The following is a 21,221-nucleotide window of genomic DNA, read 5'->3' on the forward strand; positions in this document are numbered from 1 at the left end:
ACCTAACAGTCTCCCCTACCATCAACTCCAGACCTTGTCCTGCCTGGATGCCTACCTGTGCAACCTGGTGTAGGGAACCTGCTTTGGCAGGGGGGTTGGACTCGATGATCTCTGGAGGTCCCTTCCAACCCCTACAATTTTGTGATTCTGTGATTACTGGAAATTATTTCTTGTAGTCCTTACCTAGAAAAAAAAGTCCTCGAGTGTCTGCTAAGAGCCCTTTATGATCCATCACTGCACACAGCTTTTTAAGAGCTGCAACCACATGTGCAGCCTGGACAGAGTGGCTCAATCTCCATTCAAGACAGCTCTTCTCCTGAGGCAACTTCTGGAGCTCCACATGCCAGCAAGACCCACCTCAATGGGGTGGGGGGGCTGGCTGGGCAATCTGAACACAAATGCAATTCTATGGCCTGCAAGAGCATAAGAAAGCAGCAATTTGCATGCTTACATGCTTCAAATTCACAGGAGGCGGCTTCTCAAAAAATGCCAGCTCCGCAGTGGTTTTAAAATATGGGCTTGCCAGCATCTGGCTTCTTGGTAAACAACTGCTGGTGAGCCACTTGCAGCCTCTACTGAACCAGGGTACAGGGAGGCACATGGCTCCTGGACATATCCAGAACAGTCATTATTTTGGATGTTTTCTCCAACAAGAGGAGGCTGAAGGTGACGACCACATGGTCATCCCCTAGCCCATTCTTTGTGAAACTGCATGCCGTTCCCTTGAAGTTGGAGCAGAAAAGAACTCTGGGGACCGAAACAGCAAAAGGATTGCTTAAATAAATGGTATCTGTGAGGTCCACGCTTTGAGGACTAAAGGTCAGGAGCACTCTATTGCCTTACCCAACCTTCAAGAGCCGGGAAAGGGATGTGTAAATCAGCAGAGGCATCAGGATGACCAGGTTCTGCCAGGCTGTGGTGTCAGTGCCACTCCTGAGGAAGGAGCAGCCCATGAGGCCACCCAGTGTACCTGCACTGGCAGGCCATCAGCAGCTGCCAGGGAGGGTTATTACACACTGGGTGAAAACATCCCACAAGCGGATTCCTAAGTCATCTGGCTAAAGCCAGACATAAGTTCAGGACCTTTTCCTAAAAACAGCCATGGCCTGGCTCATATTGTGAGGAGGCCAAGTATGACCGCAGCTAAATGTGCCTGCGTGTGAGGGCACCTGGCTGTTAGCACCAAGGCTGGGCAAAGGGAGGAGGAGAAAGCACTGCTGCTTATCCATTGCTCAGCTGGCCTCACGGCCATTCATGGACAGCCTGGAAACAGGCAAGGAATATGGAAGCAGTGCTCAAGCAAATGCTAGCGTTTCCCAAAGACTGCTGACTAAGAAGTTGGAGAGGTTGTTCTGCTTGCCCAGGAGGCAAGAAACAAAATTCATGCATTATCCAGAGAGAAGGAGAGTAGGATGCTGGTGCAGATGCATGGTTCATTGAGATAACGCCATGTTTTCTCCCTTCCGTCGCCCTGTTGTGACAGCACCACGGCTCAGGGCCAGGACCAGGATGCACACTAAGCCACCAACATCCTCCAGCGCACAGAAATGAATAATGACTGCTCTCAGGGGTACTGCTGGGCTGCACCTAAGGAAGCTACGTTATTAAAACAGCAGAGCCTCCAAGTCACTCTGCTTTCATCTTGCCTTTCCCCAGCACATCCAGAACAATCCCTCCGTTCATCACCTTCCACCTGTTGCCAGCTGTAAGTTTAGCGTTCCTATTTCTAGCACAATTGTAACGTAAGCGCAGGCGGTAAAAAACACAGCACTAAAACCAGTTCCTCTATTTTTACCTTAGCTTCAGACTGGGATTCATCCAATTTGCTAACCATATGCTTTATGGGACTTCCCAGTCATGCAAGGCTCTCAGGACTCATCAAACCAAAAAATGAAGAGTACACTACCTTTTGTATTCTGCAACACTTATGTTTTCCTATAAATCAGTGCCTCTGCTCCCCAGCTGCTCATCAGAAGCCAGGATTTTTTCACACTTGCAGCACTTACTTCTTTAAGACACAGCTACGACAGTTGTTGCTGTGGAATGACTTACCAGAGAAAAGGAGGCACATCAATGACAGACAGCTCTGAATTTTTTTGTGTGGTAAATGCAGCAATCGTTTTGCCAGATGAAGAACCTGCTGGGGGAATCACCATGTTGATATTTAAGAATAACCTTTATTCCTTCCAACAAAAACTTGCACATGATGCATCCCTTTCTTATGAATATTTTAGTAAGTAGGCCATATATAATTAAAGACATCAGTGACACTTGTAATGCTCATCCTCCCTCCAACAGCTGACAGAGAGCAGTAACACTGGCATTACATTCTACAGTTCTGCTTCATTCCAGCTCCTTCACCTGCTCTCCTACGCATTACAGAAGTGAAGGTCTTCAACCATGTTCTTAATTCCTGACATGAGGACAGAAGCCATCGCAGCACCCGCTGCCTCCTTTTAAACAGATGCAGACAGGTCTAGCTAGAACAGAGCCCAGAAGCTGTGCAGAGAAAATTCTCTCTAACCTCAAGTCAGCCGTTCATTTCTGCAGAGGACATCTCAGACACATGCTTAATTGAGAACATGCTGCTATAGTTAACCACAGGCAAAAATGCTTTAACGAAGATTAACACAAGTATGCATTTAAAGCTTCTGCTGAGATTAGACCTTAAGTGAGCACCACACTTGGAAACAGAGAGTTAGCGCCAGAATACCTGTATTTGCAATGGGCTGCTGGCAGCTGTTTTCCCAATCACTTCTGGAAGACTGTTTCCAACATCCTATTATCAACTTCACTTTGGAAGCAGTGGATTTAATTTAGGGAAACAGTTCAGCAAAACAGATGAGCTGTGTGTCACTTCTGGGTTCCTTCAAGATCTGTTTCCTGCCTGCATTTTGCAGAAACTCATGAATACCTATGGGAACAACAGCTACGAACCTCATATGCTTTGAATACGCTGAACACCTATATTTGAGTATAAAGCTGTTTGGCAAGCCCTGCGCATTTCTGTTTCTGAGGTAAACTTTGTGACCTCTTTGTTTATCATATCCATCCACTCAATAGTACTGACAAAGTGACCGCTTTCTTTGATGGTTTGTGATGAGCCTTGCCAAGTTAAATAAAGGACTCTCTGCTATTAATCTGCTCTACTGAGGTCTCTTATTTGGCTGAACCTGTTTTTCAAATAACTGTAATAGCTATAAATACTTCAGATAAACTCACAGTAGCCCCAAAGGAAAGACAAGGTATAAATTTTCAGGACAGGTGACAATTTCCCGAGTCTGAAGAAAAGACAGATTCTCACAGATAAATGATGGGAGTGATGGTTGCACTTCCTAGCTCTGCTTTCAGCCACCAATAGCACACATCTGAACATAAAAAACGCACCCAATCAAGAAACTACCTGAGTAACAACCTTTGAATTTTAACAGAAGGGTGTAATTCCTAAACGACCGCTTACTTCTAAAGCCATTATCTCCACTGCCAGGATCAGGCACAGTCCATGCTGCACTAATAAACTGTTCAGTATCTCTGGACATGGTCCTGGGCACCCTGCTCAGGGCGGCACTGCTCGAGCAGCAGTGGGACCAGATGAACCCCGAGGTTCCCTCCCTTCTCAGCCACTCTCTGATTCTGTCATCTACCAGCAATGTATGGGGACATACTCTTCTTATCAACACCCATATTCAACTACACAGCACTGGAGGGTCATCAGCTGCTTCTCTAGTACATTTCCAGCACTTCTTTCCAGGCATCTATTAAGGACCCTTTTGCCTCTTTCCATCTACCAAGTGTATGCATTTCTCAGTACACCCAGGAGTCCAGGTCCCCTAGACACAACCAGATCTTTCCCATAAATGCACAATAACAAGTACTGAATGTGGTAATGTTATCATTTATTCTCAACCCACCTAGCAGGTTTTAGTGCGTTAAACAGATAGCAGAAATTTTAATAACACATACTTCAGCTTAGCAAGCCTATGCGTAGAAGTTACAGCCTGTGTATGCCCACCTCAGCTTTAATCACTGCAATAGGAAATGAGACAAACAGAATATGATTCAGAAGGAATTAAGCCAGGGCCTTTCCATGGGCACAGATGAGAGAACCAGACTGACGGAAGAGCCAAGAAAGAGATTTGCGTGCGTTGTACAGAAGAAGCAAAAGACCATTCACATTAGCTACAGATGACTTTGTTTATCTTAACAGACCAACAATTTCCTATCAGGAACGTTGGTTCTTTTGTAAGGGTAAAATAACAATGTCTTATACTGAAATAAAATAAGACAACCAAAGTTTCATTCTGAGGCAGTGTTCCTCTAGCACTGAACTCTGTCATGAACATTAGTTTTCCATCTGCAGAAACAATAATTAAGTTTGAGTTCAAGTGAGAGCAACATTTCTTTCTTTACAGACTGAGCGCTTGCAATCAATCTTCTAAGAAAAATATAAGTTTTGCATTATAGCATTTTCACTCTTTCTTCTTTGCTCTCCTTGTTGCAGGAGCCACTTTGCCATCAGGTAGCTAGCAGATGACCTTCACTACTTATACACATAATATTTAAGGGCTACGGGTCCAGCTCAGAACTTCTGGGAGTCAAATCCTATCCCTGTCAGAGGGAAAGGTGACAAACCCATCAAAAGCACTACCATAGGAAACCCAAGAAAGCAGTAGAATATTGTTTTGTTTGCTCCTGACTTTTTGGGAGGATTTTAACAGGACTGGCAGACATAAATGAACATCTCCCAAGAAATAATTACAGCATCCTTAAACACAGGTTTAGATGAGAGACACAATGTTGGTGTCCCTTCTGGCTTTTCTGAAGGACTGTGAACTGTATGGGTGGAGTTTACTCCAGGCAAGCACTGATATACACCCAAGTTCTGTTTTTACTGTAACTGTCCTATAAACAATAACATCTGTTAGAGGAAAGATTTTTCAGATTTGTAGAAAAATATTTTCAGGAAAACTTGCAGGAGTCTATGGGAAATAAAGCAAACTCTCATCCAGTCATTTACTCATTGGTTCACTAACACTGGTAATAACCTCTGCTAGCATGGATGAACAACCTGTACCAAACAATCAATATTTTGTGAACTTGCTAAACATGACCTATTTTCCCCTGGCAGGCGTATCTAAGAGCACTGGTGCTGGTTCCCATGCTGGACAACCATACAAAAAGCACCAAAGGGCAGGGACTGCATTTCAGCTGCTTAGACCTTCCTCACAAAACCTGATATCTTCTCTTTCAGGACTTCCATAAGGACCAGGAAGAAATCTAAAAGTGAAGAGCAGCATCCTCTATTGGAAGCTTCTCAAAAGGCACCAATCAGCACATTCAAAACTCATAGAATCATAGAATCACAAGGTTGGAAATGACCTGCAAGATCATCTAGTCCAACCGTCCTCCCATTACCACTGAGGAGAACCAAACCGTGTACTCAACAGAGGCAGTATCACCATTTCAGTGCTTTCCATCTTCTCTGGATATAGAATGAATTCTCACAATAATATAAAACAAATCATTATATAGCAAGGAAAGTAAATTGTGGTTGTGTTTCATCTTTTTCTTTTGCCAACACAATGAAGCTGTCACTAAGGCAGACTTGAATGTTTTCATTTTCACACATTAACCCTTTTAGCGCTGTAAATTTAACTCATCTTTTTGTCTCATGGGGCAGAAAGTGCATTTTAAACTTCTGAAATAATGGAGAGAAGAAATTTTAATTAAAGCTCTACTTGTACACAGGCACGAACAACCTTCCCTCAACCAAGAAAAGTGCTTTTTAAAATTAAAGTTATCATGCTGAAATTATTAACGTAGCTCCTGGGAAAAATGCCTAATCTTTGCCTATCAAATGCCAAAATGACTAAAGTAAACTGCGTTTAATAAATATTATGTTTCCCTTCGAGTTCATACACTCAGTTAATCACACACTGATAGGTGAAGAATATTTTCAAAGCTTTAAATATTGCAGCAGTTTTAAATCTGACTGCAAAGGTCCTCAGGACGTGAGTCAGCCAGAGCTACTTGGAAGAGATCTCGGATCAACAGCACTTCTGCACAGCTGCCAATTTCTATTCTGTTCTGCTTCTTTCAGGGCAACCACTGACTAGTTAAATATGCAGAGTCGCACTGCATGCGGACAGAGACCTCAAGCTGGGGGCACAGCCCCCTGCAAATGGGTGAGCTCCAGGGTTGCCTGTGCCACCTGGCCATAACGCAGCCCACAGTTCCCTGCGTTAATGATCACTCCTCCACCCTGCAATCACCCTCATCCAGCCTCTGGTTCACATCATATTCAGTCACAACCCAAGGCACCCCATTAGGGGGTACATTCATCTGTGGTACCCACCTGTTTCCATTCTCTCCTCCCAGAATTCAAGGTGCACTTGTAAACTAATTCCAAAGGTCCTCAGCCACAACTCAGGTTCTTCTATGAGGTCTTTTACCATGGGATGCTGATCATGGTCTAGCTATTCACCTTAACAGCAGAACATTATAGCTGTGATGCTTTGACAAAATAATAAAATGAGTTAGGAGCACAGTTGTGTCATTTAACTGCTACGTATGTAGCAGCTATATTTCAGAGTAGCCACTACCATCCAGTGAAAGCAAATTAATTATTTAGATGTATTTATAGGATTTATGGAGCAACCGAAGGCAAAGCTAGTTAATTGAAATCCTGATAACAGACTGAAGCCTGTGCTAGATCCTAAAGTCTTTATTAAATAAAGCCATTAAGGCAGATGATAATCCCCGTGGCCTTAAATATGAATAAGGTGTAATGTAAATAATAGAAGGCAAAAATCCAATTTGCATAGAGTGAACTTTCAAATACTCCACTGTTTCCATTAAATTACCTTTTATTCAACATATTGTAATGGCACTGAGGGCACATCAGGCTCCCTTGTAATACAATTATTGTTCAGCATAAAAAGTAGTTTTCAACTTAAAGCAGCAATGAGAAAGGTTTTACTTGGCTTCTCTGATATGTCAAGTGATATAAAAATGGAGAACAAAAGCTTCATAGATGCAATAAAAGAGAAAATAAGCAAAGGAAAAATAAACACGTGCAAACAAAAAACATCCAGAATGTGAAGATGAAAGAAATAGGGAACATAATAGTTGCCTTCCAGTTAATTTTACAGCATTTTAGTATTAGGAAGCTGAAGAAGGGAACAATTTCAATAACTGAAGAAACTAAATTTGGATGTAGGCCAAATGGAGCTGTAGTACACAGTGGAGTAGGTGAAAATCATCACAGCAAGACCTGTTGTGAAATGTCTGTTATGCCTCTTCCAAACACATGAATGATGACAAGAACTTGAGGACATCGAGGGTCACAGCAGCAGTGCCTGGAGCCTAAGGTCATGCAATCTCGGTCCATCTCCACCCTAATGCTAGCAGGCCTCTCTGTGCTTTAGTTTCTCATCCCAAAAAGCAACACTGATACTATTTTCTATAAAGCATTCTGTGGTGTTTAGAGATATTAAGTAAGATAACTATATTTATTAAAGAATGAAACTGTAACTTAAGGTCAAGATTCTACTATCACTGCTCAGAAACAGAGTATCTCTACTGGGAAATTAAAACAATCCATTAAGTATGAGACTATACTTTGGATGTTGAACAATTTTTCCACTCTAAACCTTTCCACAAATCAGAAGAGCTCCTCTAGCAAAGCTGCAATGAAATAAAGACGTGAGAATGACTCTGTATTCAATTTCTGTATTCAATTTGGAAGTAGTATACCCAAAGAAACACTCCAACATGAAAATGAAATCTTCCTTAGAGCATCCTCACTGTATCAAGACAACTAAGGAATCAACAGCAGCGTTCCTCTCAAGCTACTGTAACCTTTCAAAACACAAATACATGTGGTTTGCAATGTTTACTTTTCTCTGCCTGTGGCTGTGTCTGCTAGGTCCTGTTTTCTGTGCCATTTCTCTGGTGCACCTCTGCCCTGATGCTGCTCACATATAAGAGGAGCAGGAGGGTTGTGGGATGGCTGAGAAGGAGCTCAAGAGCACATCCCTGTGCAAAGACACTTCTGGCATTCAGAGGGGACAGAGACAGGCAGGAGGACAATGCCAAGGGAAAACTGGCATGGAAGCAGTGGGAATAAACAAGAGGGAAATGCCCAACTTGCTCATTGCACACAGAGCCAAAATCATAACATGGGGCAGAGTCAAAGCAAAGCAACAGAGTGACTACTCTGCACTTGAATCAGCACTTTGAATAATATTTATACCGAGTCAGTGAAACAAAGCCAGCCAAATCCCATTCTTCAAGTTTGCCTCTCTAGGAATTATACTTCTCCAACAAAATGGGTCTGCAGAGGTGCCACAGTATCGCTGCTTGTAGTACTGACTTCTCACACCTCCCACAGGAACTCAGTCATGATCCCGGGAAACACGTGGTCCCCAAGGCTCTCCTGTGTCCCTGCGAACAGTTTGGGCATCACAGTTCCTTCACACTTATCTTGGAAATCTGCAGTCCTTTTGGGCTGTGAGGATAGAGGAAAAGAGGAAGTGGAAATGAAAAGAAAAAAAGAAATTGATTCATCCTTTCTACTACACTACAAAGAGAGACTTTTGCTCTCTCACCACATGCCTGGCAACACTGCCAAGTAGCAGATTACTCACTTTCCTTCATTAATCACTTAAAAAAAAAGCTGTGAAAAACAAAATGGTGTTTATGCAAAGTTCATTGGACAAAGCTACTGAACAATGAACATGACAAAGGGCAACACACAACTGCTTTCTTGGGTCTGCAGCCATGCAACTTGTAAAAGTTAAATGTTGCCAACAGAAGCACCTTCCAATGCTATTCATGAGCCAAGGAAGCTCTTCAGAAAAAAAACAAACAAACAAGAAAAAAAAATACCTTTACTCACTGGCCTTTATCTACTTGCCACCAGTCATTCAGGGTTTCCACAGCATTGAGACAATTTCAGGCTGGCCACATCTTTTGCTGTGTGTTTGGCTTCTGTTTATCCCACCAGTACAGGGAAGGCATCACTGATTTGGGGAGCTGGCATCACTGCTTGCAACCTTTCGTTTTTCAGTCATGAGTTGACTCGCAAAGGAAGTGCACGTTCATAGAAAGCATCAGAGTAACTGAGGAACCCAAACTTCAGCCAGTTCCCCACAGCGTCTCATTTTGCAGGTGGGCTCCAACTCTTCTAATGTCAGCCCAGTAATAACAAAAAAAAAACACGCCCCTTTCCTTGTCATCTCCGGGCACCTGAGGGTGGAAGCCTGTGTATACAGTGCCCACAGCAAGGTGAGTCCAGAGTTTTACCTCCATAACAGATGGGCCCCAGCACAATGCACTTCACTGTAATGGTGAGAAAGATCACAGTCATGGAATCTAATCTGTCCACCAGAAAACTCTGGGGTCTCCAGCTTGCTGAGAGTGCAACACTAGCTCTAAACAGCTTCGAAGGCACTCATCAAATCTTACAGACTACACTCAACAGTTCCAAGTAGCAGCATAGCCAGGGCAAATCCTCCGTAAATGCTTCCCACATACTTTTAAGATGAAGCCATCGCACAAGACCTACTCCCACAGGAAACAAAGCATCCAGAATGATCCTCCCTTCTCCCTGTCTCTCGCAGGACATGAGACCTCTCGGCATGACTAAATGCCATACAGTCACCACAGCCACCGCCCAGCACGGCCCACTCCCAGGGTCCCTGACCACCAACAGTGCCGGCGCCATTTCAGTCCCCACATCTTCTTCAGCCTGCTCTGCACCTACTGCACAGGCAGCAGTGACAACACCTGCCTGAAGGACGGGCTCTGCAAAGTGGGCTAGAATACATGCAGATACATGTGATTATACATATCAGACACATGCCAAGGATCCAGGCATGTGGACATGGCATTAAGAGACCCAGTTTAGTAATGGGGCAACCTGACCTACTCTGACCTGCTGTCAGGTTGATGGTTCGACTTGGTGATCTTCTCCAAGCTAGAGGACTCTGTGGTTCTGTAATTCTATTTTGGAGATTAACATAACCATCTATGCAACCATTCTTGAAACTGCATGTTGCTCTTCTTAGAGAAAAGGCTAAAACAATCCTTAGCAACGGAGGCTCAAGCAAGCTAATATGAAACAAACACCAGAAGCAGAGAAACTGAAAAGAAAAAGACCCGTGGCTTTCCACACCTCTGTATTTCAGTGAGCTGTTGTGAGACAAAGGGAGGAAGGCATGAACCTTCCCCTGTAACCACCGATTTCCTGGTTTTCAAGGCTTGGGATGAGTGGGAGATGTCCGTTCAGCTCTGGCTGCTGAGTTGCTGTTTGTTAATAAGCACAAAATGACCTTTCCCTGTCCTCACAGTGTTATTACATATGCTGAACCCTGCTCAGATCTTTACTTAAAGTGTGCTAAATTATTTTAATAGGAATAGTGATAGCCCCAACATGGAAACATATACCCTGATAAAAGTGAAACTGACCGCATACAAAAGGAAGTCCCATGTTTGTTGGAACAGGTCAAACACAAGCTAGCTCAAAATAAAGTTTTCCTCTCCACAACATAGCTCAAAACTACAGTTTAGAATGTGTCCATTTTTCATTATTCAAAAGATACAACTGACTCTGATCTTACACTGCTGCATGACTGTGAAATGTAAACAATCAGATGTTTTCCACTGTGACCTACCCAGAAGAAAACAAGAAACAAAAAAAAAATTCATCTCATGGTTGTCAGTTATTATTTTACTCTATCTTATGACACATACATATGACTGTATTCTCCAAAGGCTTTGCTATTATGTGCGTTAGAAGAGAAGCATGCAAAATAAAGGGATTTTGGAGGAAAGCTGCTGACTGAATTCTGCAAGGGACAGCAGATAAACCAGTGCCCAGCCCCAGTGCTGCTGGGGCTTCAGCCTATGATTTTCACTTTTTCCCATCCAACTGGGGCTCCATCACTGGAAAAAAAGGCGAAACAGCAGTGGGATCCATGTATACATGAGCATGGGGCACAGGAATGGCTCAGAAAAGCAGCCCAGTCACATGACAAGTGCAGATCTATACTTGGGGTGTGCAGGAACAGGTTGTCGATGCACCCATGTTCATCACGTGGTGACAGTACTGCACAACCCACTCTACTGCATGCATAGAGAGACAAGAATGCAGAAAAGATCCTTTTCTGTCAAAAAGCTATAAATTCTGGGATATATATTTAGTACACACACACATACATATCTACTTTTGCATGTGTGCATCTTATTTACAGATAAACACATGCAAAATGAAGTCAGTTGTCTACCTCCTTCTACTTTACTGGGTTAAAATAATTAAAAACACATAAATTATTACTATCAACTACAATGAAAACATACTGATTTGCTTACAGGGATGACAACACCGCAAACCTGAAACAAACTGCAACGAAAGCACTTGTATACATGCAAGAAGGCAGCCAATAAAACAGGCAGTCTGTTAGAAGCTGTTTCAAAATGAAATTAGAAATTAAAAAGTAAATTCATAAAATCGTATCTTTTTACTGTAACTCACCAAGGAGATTTTGATTTGAATTAGCCTGAAATTAATCCACAAGCAAGCATGTTCAACAATATTTACTAAAAATATCATTTAGTAAAGTAAATACAATAGTGCCTGGATTTGGCTGACGTTTGGCTGCCAACAAGAAGGCAGTCAGGACACAACACACCAGGCACAGCAGTTCCCCTCTCTTTGTGGTCTGGACCATGGTGTCTTCACCCATACAATGCACTCAAAACTTCAGATCTCTCTCTCACACTCTGCCCATCTTGTACCTAAGCCCATGATAATGATGCATCAGCTGCAGCACATAATGAACCTCTGTCCAGAAGGGGAGAGACTTTAACAGCTTAATGAGATAGTAATACATATTAAAATCAATCTTATTCAGATGATGTGTCCATTGTAGTCTTCCCTCTGAAAATAAGTGAGGCTGCAGGAGAACTGATCATTAGCATTTTGATAACAATCTAGTCAACCTCCTGTTAAAATATTTTTTATTTCATCTAAAACTGGGATTTGTTATCTTCTGCAAGCAGACCATTCTAAAATTAGCAATGGCAAATTCATATTGGAATATCAGATTTAAAAAAAAATCTTGAGAATAAAATTAACATTAACTTGCCTGAATAATCAGGCTCTCCCTCCTGTTGCTGTAGCAGTGGAGAGGCACTTCAAGCATCGGGTAAGAAACAACCTCTTCTCATAATTACCAATTCTGTACACTCATTCACCATACACAAAACCAGTGTCACTTGTGTGGTAAATCATATTCCAGATATCAGCCAATTAGAGGAACAAACTCTGCTGACACTGATCCATAAGGCACACCAGACAACAGGACCAAGCTTTGCACCATGGTCCCGTTGTCTCAGCAATCAGAATATCCTTCCCACCTCTGTGTCGAGTAACATTACACTATTGCTGTGGCAAAAGTGCACAGTCCCACGCAGCCTGATCAGTGCCTCCTGCAGCTGCCTCTCACCAAAGCCAGCACTGCAGGGCACTCCAACCGAGCCCACGACCCCAGCAGAGAAGCAGAGCAAGGGCAGATGTTGCGCAGCCCATCCTGGGCCATTTTTCAGCATGTGGCTGTGCAAACACTTGTGTCACTTGCACATAGGCTGCAATGCATGAGAAGAGAAAGAGAAAAAGCAGCCTAAGGGCAGGCACAAGGAAAAGGGCAGTGGCTGCTGCCCTTAGTTGTGGACTGCTGGAGTTTGGGTGTGCACAGACAGCATGCACTGTGTATGCTGTGGAGCTCATCTGAGCTGCACTCAAAAGGCTGGGCAGACAGTGCTCTTCATTTCACATGTTTCACATTTTTCTCTTGACTTTTAAAAACAAAATGTCTTTTTAATACCCAAAGCAATATTCCTTCCTTCCGTCCTTCCCCTGGGCTGAAAAGCATTCCATGTGCACGTATCAATAAAAATGATCACATTACACGCAAGGACTATTAGATTAAACTATACACTGTGGGGCATTTTTAAAGCTCCTCAATTTTAAAGGTCCATCATGAGTTCTCTGTCAACAGAAGCAGTACTTTCCTCAAAGAAAAGCTAACCAGCAAGTTTAACGCTGCTGCTGAAGAGCGCGGCACTGGAGCCAAGCAGAGAGAGCACAGCAGCAACCTCCTGCTGCCCTGTGCTGCCAGGAGAACATTCAGGCAGTAAGAGGAACCTAAACCAGTGGAAGAAAGAAGATCAGGGGGTGGTAAACAGAGAGGCTTTGCTTCCAAGCCCAGCTCTGAGATGTACCAGTGAGACATTTTCTTAATTTTTTCCACTTCCCTTTGCTTGTTTTTTTTTTAAATCTTTACTTTCCCTTTCACACAACGGTCCAGATGGCTATTTTCCAGCTCAGGACCAGGCAGCAGGCTGGCACGGTGCAGGGCTGAGGAGGAGCCCGCAGCTGGCACAGCTCTGTCCTGCTCCCAGCTGCAGGCATGCAGCTGCTGTGGGAGCTGGGGCGAGGCCAAGGTCAGGCAGCTTTCTCAAATACCGCAGTTTATCTTCGTCCCGGCTCTCATGTCCTATTAGGACTAATCTTGGGTTCTTCCCATGACAGCTTGCCCCAGACAGGGGAAACCTGTTGTAAAATATCAGATTTTAACAAGACTGCACTGAAAATACTAGCTAGAATTCAGCCTCTATGCAATGGGGGACTACTGGAAAGCCGAGCATCCCAGAGAGTTTTACTGTGCAGAAGTCACCAAGCCTCCAAAAACTGAACAAATTCAACAGAGAAGTCAGAAATTACAATCCTTAGAGATATTAGAATGAAACAGTCGTTATTAACGGCCTTTTATAGGTTAAGGAGAGGCTTCCAAGAGAATGATTTCTGACTTAAGAAGGAAGTAGCTTCCCATAGTCACAGATATTACAGGCAGGTCACGGGAGTGCAAAAGGGAATTGGAGGTTCATCTGAAACTTAAGCAGTGTAAGCATTGCTTCTTAACAGATATAGCTTGAAACACTGAAGAAAGTTGTGAAACTGTAGGGAAAGCTCCAGGCACACTGTTCAGTTTGAAACAGCAATCAGATAATTAGCCTGAAGTTTTGAGACAGCACACTAAAATAACTCCAGGCTCTAAGAAGAGATCTTCCCAGCCCCTACAGAATAACTACACGTTAGTATGGCAGCTCACACGTGCGAATCAGAGAGCACACATTGCAGCTGGGACCTATGTGGGCCTACCCACCAGGACCCTGTGTCCTGCCCGAGCAGCCATCAGCCCTTGGCCTCAGGAACACAGCAGCCTCCCAAGAAGCAAACTGCATTGAGGGGAGCTGGGCAAAACCTGCCAGAATTCAAATATGCACAGGGTAATACTCTCATCAGTTTGTACATTCTCTCTCTGAGCAAACAGCTGCTGAACTCCAGAAACTATCACACTCTACGTGCTCTCACCATCCATGAAACACTCAGAGGGATGATGTGCAGAGATTAAACTTAGCATCCACATTTGATGGCAAGAGGAGGCACTGAAGGTATGCTATGCTGACATGCATTACTAGGGCTGGTGGCACAATGCCCTAAACACAGTCCCTGGGCTCTCCCATGTGTGCCTGAGCTACTGCTGCCCACCCAGGAACATGAAGGAAAGCCCTAAAGGTTGGCACTGTCACCCCGTGGGCACATCAGGTCTACCACACGTTCTCTCTTGGGCACTGGAACAGGTTGACTTGTGGATTCTCCTCTGGAGATATTCAAGACCTGTCTGAGTGCCTACCTGTGCAGCCTGCCATAGGAAGCCTGCTTTGGAGGGGGGTTGGACTCAATATCCGAAGGTCCCCTCCAGCCCTTAAAATTCTGTGATTCTGTGATTCTCTTGCTTGCAAGTAGAAGCTAACAATAATGCCCAGTGTTAGGTAAGCATTGCATTTCTCTAAAGTGTAATGGGCATCAAGGTGACACCTGCAAATGGCAGTATGGCTGAAAAACTAAGAGCTCAGTGAATCTTGAATGTATTTGGTTTAGCTCCTCTGCAGTCCCCTCTCCTATGCTTTCTCACTTCTGTGATGAAAGTCTTAACTGCTGGTATTTTAAAACTCTTTGTTACTCTCTTTACAATACCCTTTAGTCGCCTTGGTAATCTCGTGCATTAAAACACACTTTTTAATCATCTGTAAGACAAAAAAAACAACAAACCTATCTCAAAATCAGAGACCTTGATACCTAGAACGCATACTTGGAAGTACTGCTCGGACAGCTGGTGAGAAAGCTCAACCATTAGCCAACAAAACCAGAAAAAGATATACCTGAGAGAAAAAGTAAAATTAAGGTATGTCTACTTCATGTTGTGCATTGCTAACAAGTGTGAAACTCCAACAGAAACCTGGTCATTAGAAAGTCAAGCTCAGGATTCTCTTCTGCCCCTGACAATGCATCCTCTCAGCCCACTGGTGCCTGCAATGGATATACATGCATATAAATGCAAGACCTCATCTGCTTCTCTTTGTATAACCCAGAGTGAGATCTTCACATAATAGAAAGGGGCTACAGTAAGAAAATACTGCAGTGAAAAATTTCCACAGCTTCTACTCCACAGTGATCCCACTATAACCTTAAAAACAGTCAGTACAGGACAGGACAGTGCTCTCATAAAAAGCAATGGCTTGATACCTCTTTTAGGCAATTTCTGAAACACTGAGTAACAAACCAGCACTGCTCCCTCTACTTGTGAGGCTAAGGATTCAGAACCTTCCTCCTGGGCTAGCAAACTGCAGCCTTTCACCTGAGGCAGCAAAACAGTTCTGCACATATCCAAGGTGGGAGAAGCACCCAGTGAAAGGCAGAGCACAGCGTATCTGTCACTGTGCTAACACTGCACTTCCCTTACGCCGTCCCTCGCTGCCACCTGTCCCACCTGCTGGGAGCACACCTCATGTGACTCTGCCACTTCGGCCATGTCTCTTCTGGGGAAATGGAGACACAGCTCTGCTTTTTAAGGCCTGTTGCTTTGTTACACAAACACTGCTCTCAGGTTATATATGAAGCAAGCAGTAAGCTTCGCACCTGGAGTGGAAGACGACCAGTTTGTGAGGAAATTGATAAAGACTTGCAGGCATTTAGCTGTGTATTTGATCTTGAGAACTCCTGAAAGATTCGAAGTGATACACTCCAACAATTGTTAAAAAAAATAAAACTCGCTCAGTAAGGAACTCAGATTTACCATAATGCCTCAGCAGTCCGAGGGAGCCATTCACTTTGACAGAACCTGAATTCCCCCAGCGGTTCTACAGTGGTAATGGAAACAGAGAAGCCAATAAATTACAACCTTGTGTGTAAAGCGACTACCATTATAAACCACTCTCAGCCTCCTGTGTTATCCCCAGGGGTGGCCACTCTAACAGCTTCTGGATTTTCTTCCCCTCATCCTTCTGCTGCACTCTTTCAGCTTTCAGACCCTTTTATAAATCTATAACGATACTCTGCATTTGCATAGTATCTTTAAGGTGAGCATCCCAAAAGATACAGTGCAGAAACAACTGTTTTTACAGGCTGAGACAGGCACTTGGAAGGCTGACAGGCTTAGCAAGGGCACATGTCACTGCAGATCAAGACAATCACAAGCATCCTTCAAGCCCAAAGTTGCAGGGATACACCACTTCCAGACCTCTCATGCTTAAGGTGTGTGCCATGTGCCTTAGAGCACCTGCAGTACTTCTTAAGTACTGCTGAAGGTTGGCCTTGGACAACTCTTTCAGCTGCAGATCATTCCCAGCTCCTCTCATTCCACATTTCAGCACTCTGGAGAGACCCAGTCCATGCCAAGCTATAGGGAAAGAACCATCTGAACCCAGAGAAAGAAACACAAAGCTCTGAGTTTTGCCAAAGTGTCAAACAATGTTCATCGGTTTTTGGAAATGCCAACTCTGCAAAGCAGACTTCCCCCAAGTGTAAGATGTGTCACAGCAAAACACGGGCATGATAACAACATGGAAGCTGGCTCTGCTCTGCTTTCTAAGGTTAACTGAAATTCTCACAGAAACACATCCCCAGTGTGATGGTAATAAACAGCACTCTGAGGGTCTCTGCAAGACCAGAGCCTGATGGAAGCACCTTGGCTCTGTGCAACGAGCAGCCTCCTTCCTAACCAGAACCCCATTGGTATGTCCCAAGTTATATATTAAAATGAAAGGTATTAATTAGCAAAACACTATCATTTGCATTCAAGCCTCAGGCAGCAAATCTACACTGATTTCTGAAACTAGAAAAAAATAAAAATAAAAATACAGGAATACAGATAGAATCCACAATAGCTCTCCCCAAGAGAGATAAGCTGTCCTGGCTCCATGTAGGATCGGAAAAGGTGGACCCAGTTCAGACCTACACAAGATTGAATAGGAAACGGTTCTGCTCCAGCCCCGTGCAGGCATGTTTGTTCCAGTGGCTGTCTGGGGAGGAGAGGTGCTGCACTGCCTCCAGGAAAGCTCAGCAATCAGCTGTATCAGCAGCTCCGAGGAGGATTACTCTCCCCTGCTGCTTTTTTTAAAAGCAGATTAGTTCAGACTTTCTCTCCCTGTAATGAACCTTGTAAGGATCAAGCACGCTGCATTGATTTGCAGGGTGCAGTTGGGAGCTCAGTCAGAAGCTGTGCAAACAGCCCCGCAGCCCCCCAGCAGCATCCACTCACCCCAGTGAATGGAAGCAGCAGTTGTTAACCATAGCAGCCAAAATGTGATTCTAAGGTCATGAGCTACTTAACGTTCTACCAAAATCAGATGGATAGCAACCCACACAGACACACCACAGAAGTGGTGATGCTCAGCACAGCGCTGTTCAATCAAAGTCAGAAAAGGAGAAGACAGGATGTGTGATCATTTACTACATGACAACTGGCATAGGGGTTAGTGAAGTGACTTCAGGCAATCCTGATTATGGCGAAATAATAAAACCTCAACCTCTCTGAGAGTACTCACATTCTCAAGTTACTCTCAAGTAAGTTTTCCCCAAAAGCATCTCTTTATATCTGCATTCCCCACAGCAACATCCCACGGTAACTGGGATTAACAGCCAGAAGAAGCAGAGCCTGTGCTGCTAGGTGCCCACAAACGCTGCTTAGGGCACAGGACCCTGCAATAGGAGCCCTGCAGATGCAACAAGTCTTCGATGCAGCCCCTACTTCCAGTACCAGTGCAATGAGGACATCATGTTCCAAACAGCCCACCGAATGCAAACTGCCATTTGGGGACACTGAACCTCCAGGTGACAACAGCTGTCTGCCGTGACGAAGCAGTGAGCATAGCTGAGCTGAAAATCACAAGCAAAAAAGCAGAGGGTGGCATCCCACTGCCCTGCTTCCTCTTAAAGCTCGACAAATCTTTATTAAATACTTGAAGCCGATGGCAGCCCGCGGCAAAGTAATAAAGGCTCTGCCCTGCGAGAAGTCTTGTTGGGCGCGTTTCTCTCCAAGACTGGTTTTTACGGAACAATGTGTGGCATTTGCCATCATTTCCTGCAGGCAAAACTTTGAGACCCCAGGACAGCTCTGTTGGTTCTCCGCAGGAGATTAAAATAGGAAATGAATTAACTGAAACATTCACGACAGTGACACAACTTCACACGGCATCTCCGCAGTGACCTTCCCGAGGCAGAAGCCTGAGCACCGAGGTACGGCTCAGACACAATCCGCGGGACCAGGGATAACCCCATCTACCCGCTGTAAGTATGACGTTAGAGATAAGATAAACTTCCCCGTCTGTCTTCGGGAGCGTCGCCGTTCTGAAGTCTCCCGGAGAGGTCCGGCAGTGAATTACATCACTTGGGGTTCTGCCATACGGAACACGGGGAGGAACCGACCTCTGTCCACCCGAGTGGACGCAGCCCTCGCCATTGATTTTAAAAGCAGCGAGATCAGGCGTTCGACTGCGGGTTTAAAACATAACCGCATTCGCTGCAGCGCTCCCCCCTTCAACAAACCGCGCACCTCACACGCAGACCCACGCTCCCGGGAGGGCAACGCCAGCCGGCAGCTCCTGCACCTGCCGGGCAGCGGGGCTGGAAGCGTCGCCGGGACTCAGCGCCCCGCTCCCCGCCGGCAACCCCGCAGCCCCCCGCCGGGCTCTGCCCGCCCGCCCGCTCCGCGCGGCCCGCACCCACCTTTCCCAGCAGGGCGCTGCGGCTGGCGGCTGCCAGCTCCCTCAGGCTGGCGGCGGCCGAGGCGGCGGCGGCGGCGACGGCGCTGGGGGCGGCGGCGGGCTGGGGGTACGCGGGGGCCGCTGCGCTGGGGCTGCCGCTGGCGCCCCCGGCGGCGCGGGGCCGCTGGCGGATGCCGTCCAGGAGACGGACGAGGAGGATGTTGGCGGGCAGCTCGTCCACGCCGCAGCCCACCAGGATGCGACACTCGGGGCAGCGCAGCTCGTGGCGGGAGCTGACGATGCTCTCTAGGCAGCGGCGGCAGAAGGTGTGCTGGCACGGCAGCACCTTAGCCGTGGTGTCCAGCCGCTCCAGGCACACGGAACACTCCAGCAGGTCCAGCAGCGACGACTCGTCCATCGCCGCCGCGCCGCCGCCACCGCCGCCGGCTCCCGCTCCGCCGCCGCTCCGCCGCCCCCTCGCCTCCGCCTCCGCCCCCGCCCCGCCGCCGCCTCCGCCTCTCCTCCGCGGGGCAGCGCAGGGCCCCGACGCCCCTAGGGCCGCGGCGGCCGGCGGCGGAGGCGGCGGGGGGGGCGCGGCGGAGGCGCGCCGAGGGCCATCGGGGCGGCGGGGGGGCCGCGGGCGGGCGGCGGCGGCGGCGGCGCGGGGCGGGAGGAGGGCGGCCGGCCGGAGGCGAAGCGCGGCGCTACGGGGCCCGGCGCCGCTGCGGGGGGCCAGGGCGGCCGCAGCGGGGCGGGGCGGGGAGCCCCGGGAGGCGCCCGCGGCACGGAGGCTGGCCCCGCCCGGTCCGCCGCCGGCCCGCGGCTCTCGGCGGCGGGGCTCGCCGCCCGCCTTCTTCCTCCTACTCCTCCGCCTCTCTGAGATCCCCTCGAGGAAACGAGTGACGGGGAGGAGGGGGCTGCAGCCCGTGCCCGGCGTCCCGGCGGGATCCCAAGCGCCGGGGCACGGCCGGGCGGGACGGGACGGGGCAGCCCCGCTGCGGGCCGCCGAGGCCGGGGCCGCCGGCCGGGCCCCGCTATCCCTGGCGGCGCGGCGCCCCCTGGTGCCTCCGCGCGACCCCGATCACCGCGGGCTGCAGAGATGGGCAGGAGGGATCGGGCCCCGGAGTTTTGTTCACGGCTCCGTGTCACCGCCGTGGGCTTTCAAAGTAAGCTACAGCCGTTGCTCGTGTGGGATGTGAGGGCTTGCAGGAGCCGTCCTGTTTCTCCCTCAAGTGATGCCTTTAAAATCGACTTCTGAAAGCTGTGTCAGGAGGACAGTTCACAGTCCTTCCATCAGTTGTAGGACTCCACAAAGCAATTCTGATGTGTAAAGCAAGATGAGGGCTCTGATGTCCTAAGGTTAATCCAGCCACGGTGGAGTAAGACGTACTAAACATCAGTTAACGAAAAGCACTGAATTTCTGCTGCTCCTGTGGTGCTGCAGTGCAGAGGGAATAACACCTAAGAGAAGCCTGTGGTGCGGTCAGGTCACTGCTTGCAGTGCCCAGTAATCCAACCCATGTCCTTGTGGAGAGAAATCCCAACCTCACCAGTTTTAAACTGTAAAAAGTACTGATGCACAGGGAATTGTGAAATACAGCACCAAGGTCTTGGGCTTCTCTGGGGTAAAACTTGATTTAAGAGGAGGAACAGAGGGCCTTAAGGATGAAGGCGTCAGCAGGGAGGGAGCACTGGAACATCTGTAATGAGAAGCACAATCTCTTTAGCATCTCAGGTTGCTCTGTTCTGAGGTGAAAATGGTCAGAGCATGTGGCAGAAAGTGCTCTTGCACCACTGTAAAGCAAGGGCACACCTCGTGACCTGATGGATGTGTTTCATCTGTCCTCCTATTCAACTTGACCTGTCACCAGGCTTCCCTGAGTTCCATAGAATCACGGAATCATTAAGGTTGGAAAAGACCTCTCTGATCATCTAATCCAACCACCAGCCCATCCCCACCATGCCCACTGACCACGTCCCTCATTGCCACATACACACAACTCTTGAACACCTCCAGGGATGGTGATGGACACCTCCCCGGGCAGCCTCATCACTCCTCATCACTCCTTCTAAAAAGAAATTTTTTCTAATATTCAACCTGAGCCTCCCCT

At 46.7% G+C, this 21,221-nt stretch overlaps 1 protein-coding gene across 1 annotated transcript in view; it reads right to left on the reverse strand.

Moving 5' to 3' along the window:
• Nucleotides 1-19,531, reverse strand: part of SH3RF3 (SH3 domain containing ring finger 3) — a gene marked incomplete at its 3' end in the record, with an annotated part of 231,043 nt that extends 211,512 nt beyond the window's left edge. The window contains exon 1 of the mRNA XM_079542119.1: nucleotides 19,133-19,531. Within this exon, the coding sequence (XP_079398245.1) occupies nucleotides 19,133-19,528 (396 nt within the window). The 5' untranslated portion in view covers nucleotides 19,529-19,531. The remainder of the gene's footprint in view (nucleotides 1-19,132) is intronic.
• Nucleotides 19,532-21,221: the final 1,690 nt, after the last annotated feature.

This window comes from Tetrao urogallus, assembly GCF_951394365.1.
Source record: "Tetrao urogallus genome assembly, chromosome: 1".
NCBI classification, from domain to species: Eukaryota; Metazoa; Chordata; class Aves; order Galliformes; family Phasianidae; genus Tetrao; species Tetrao urogallus.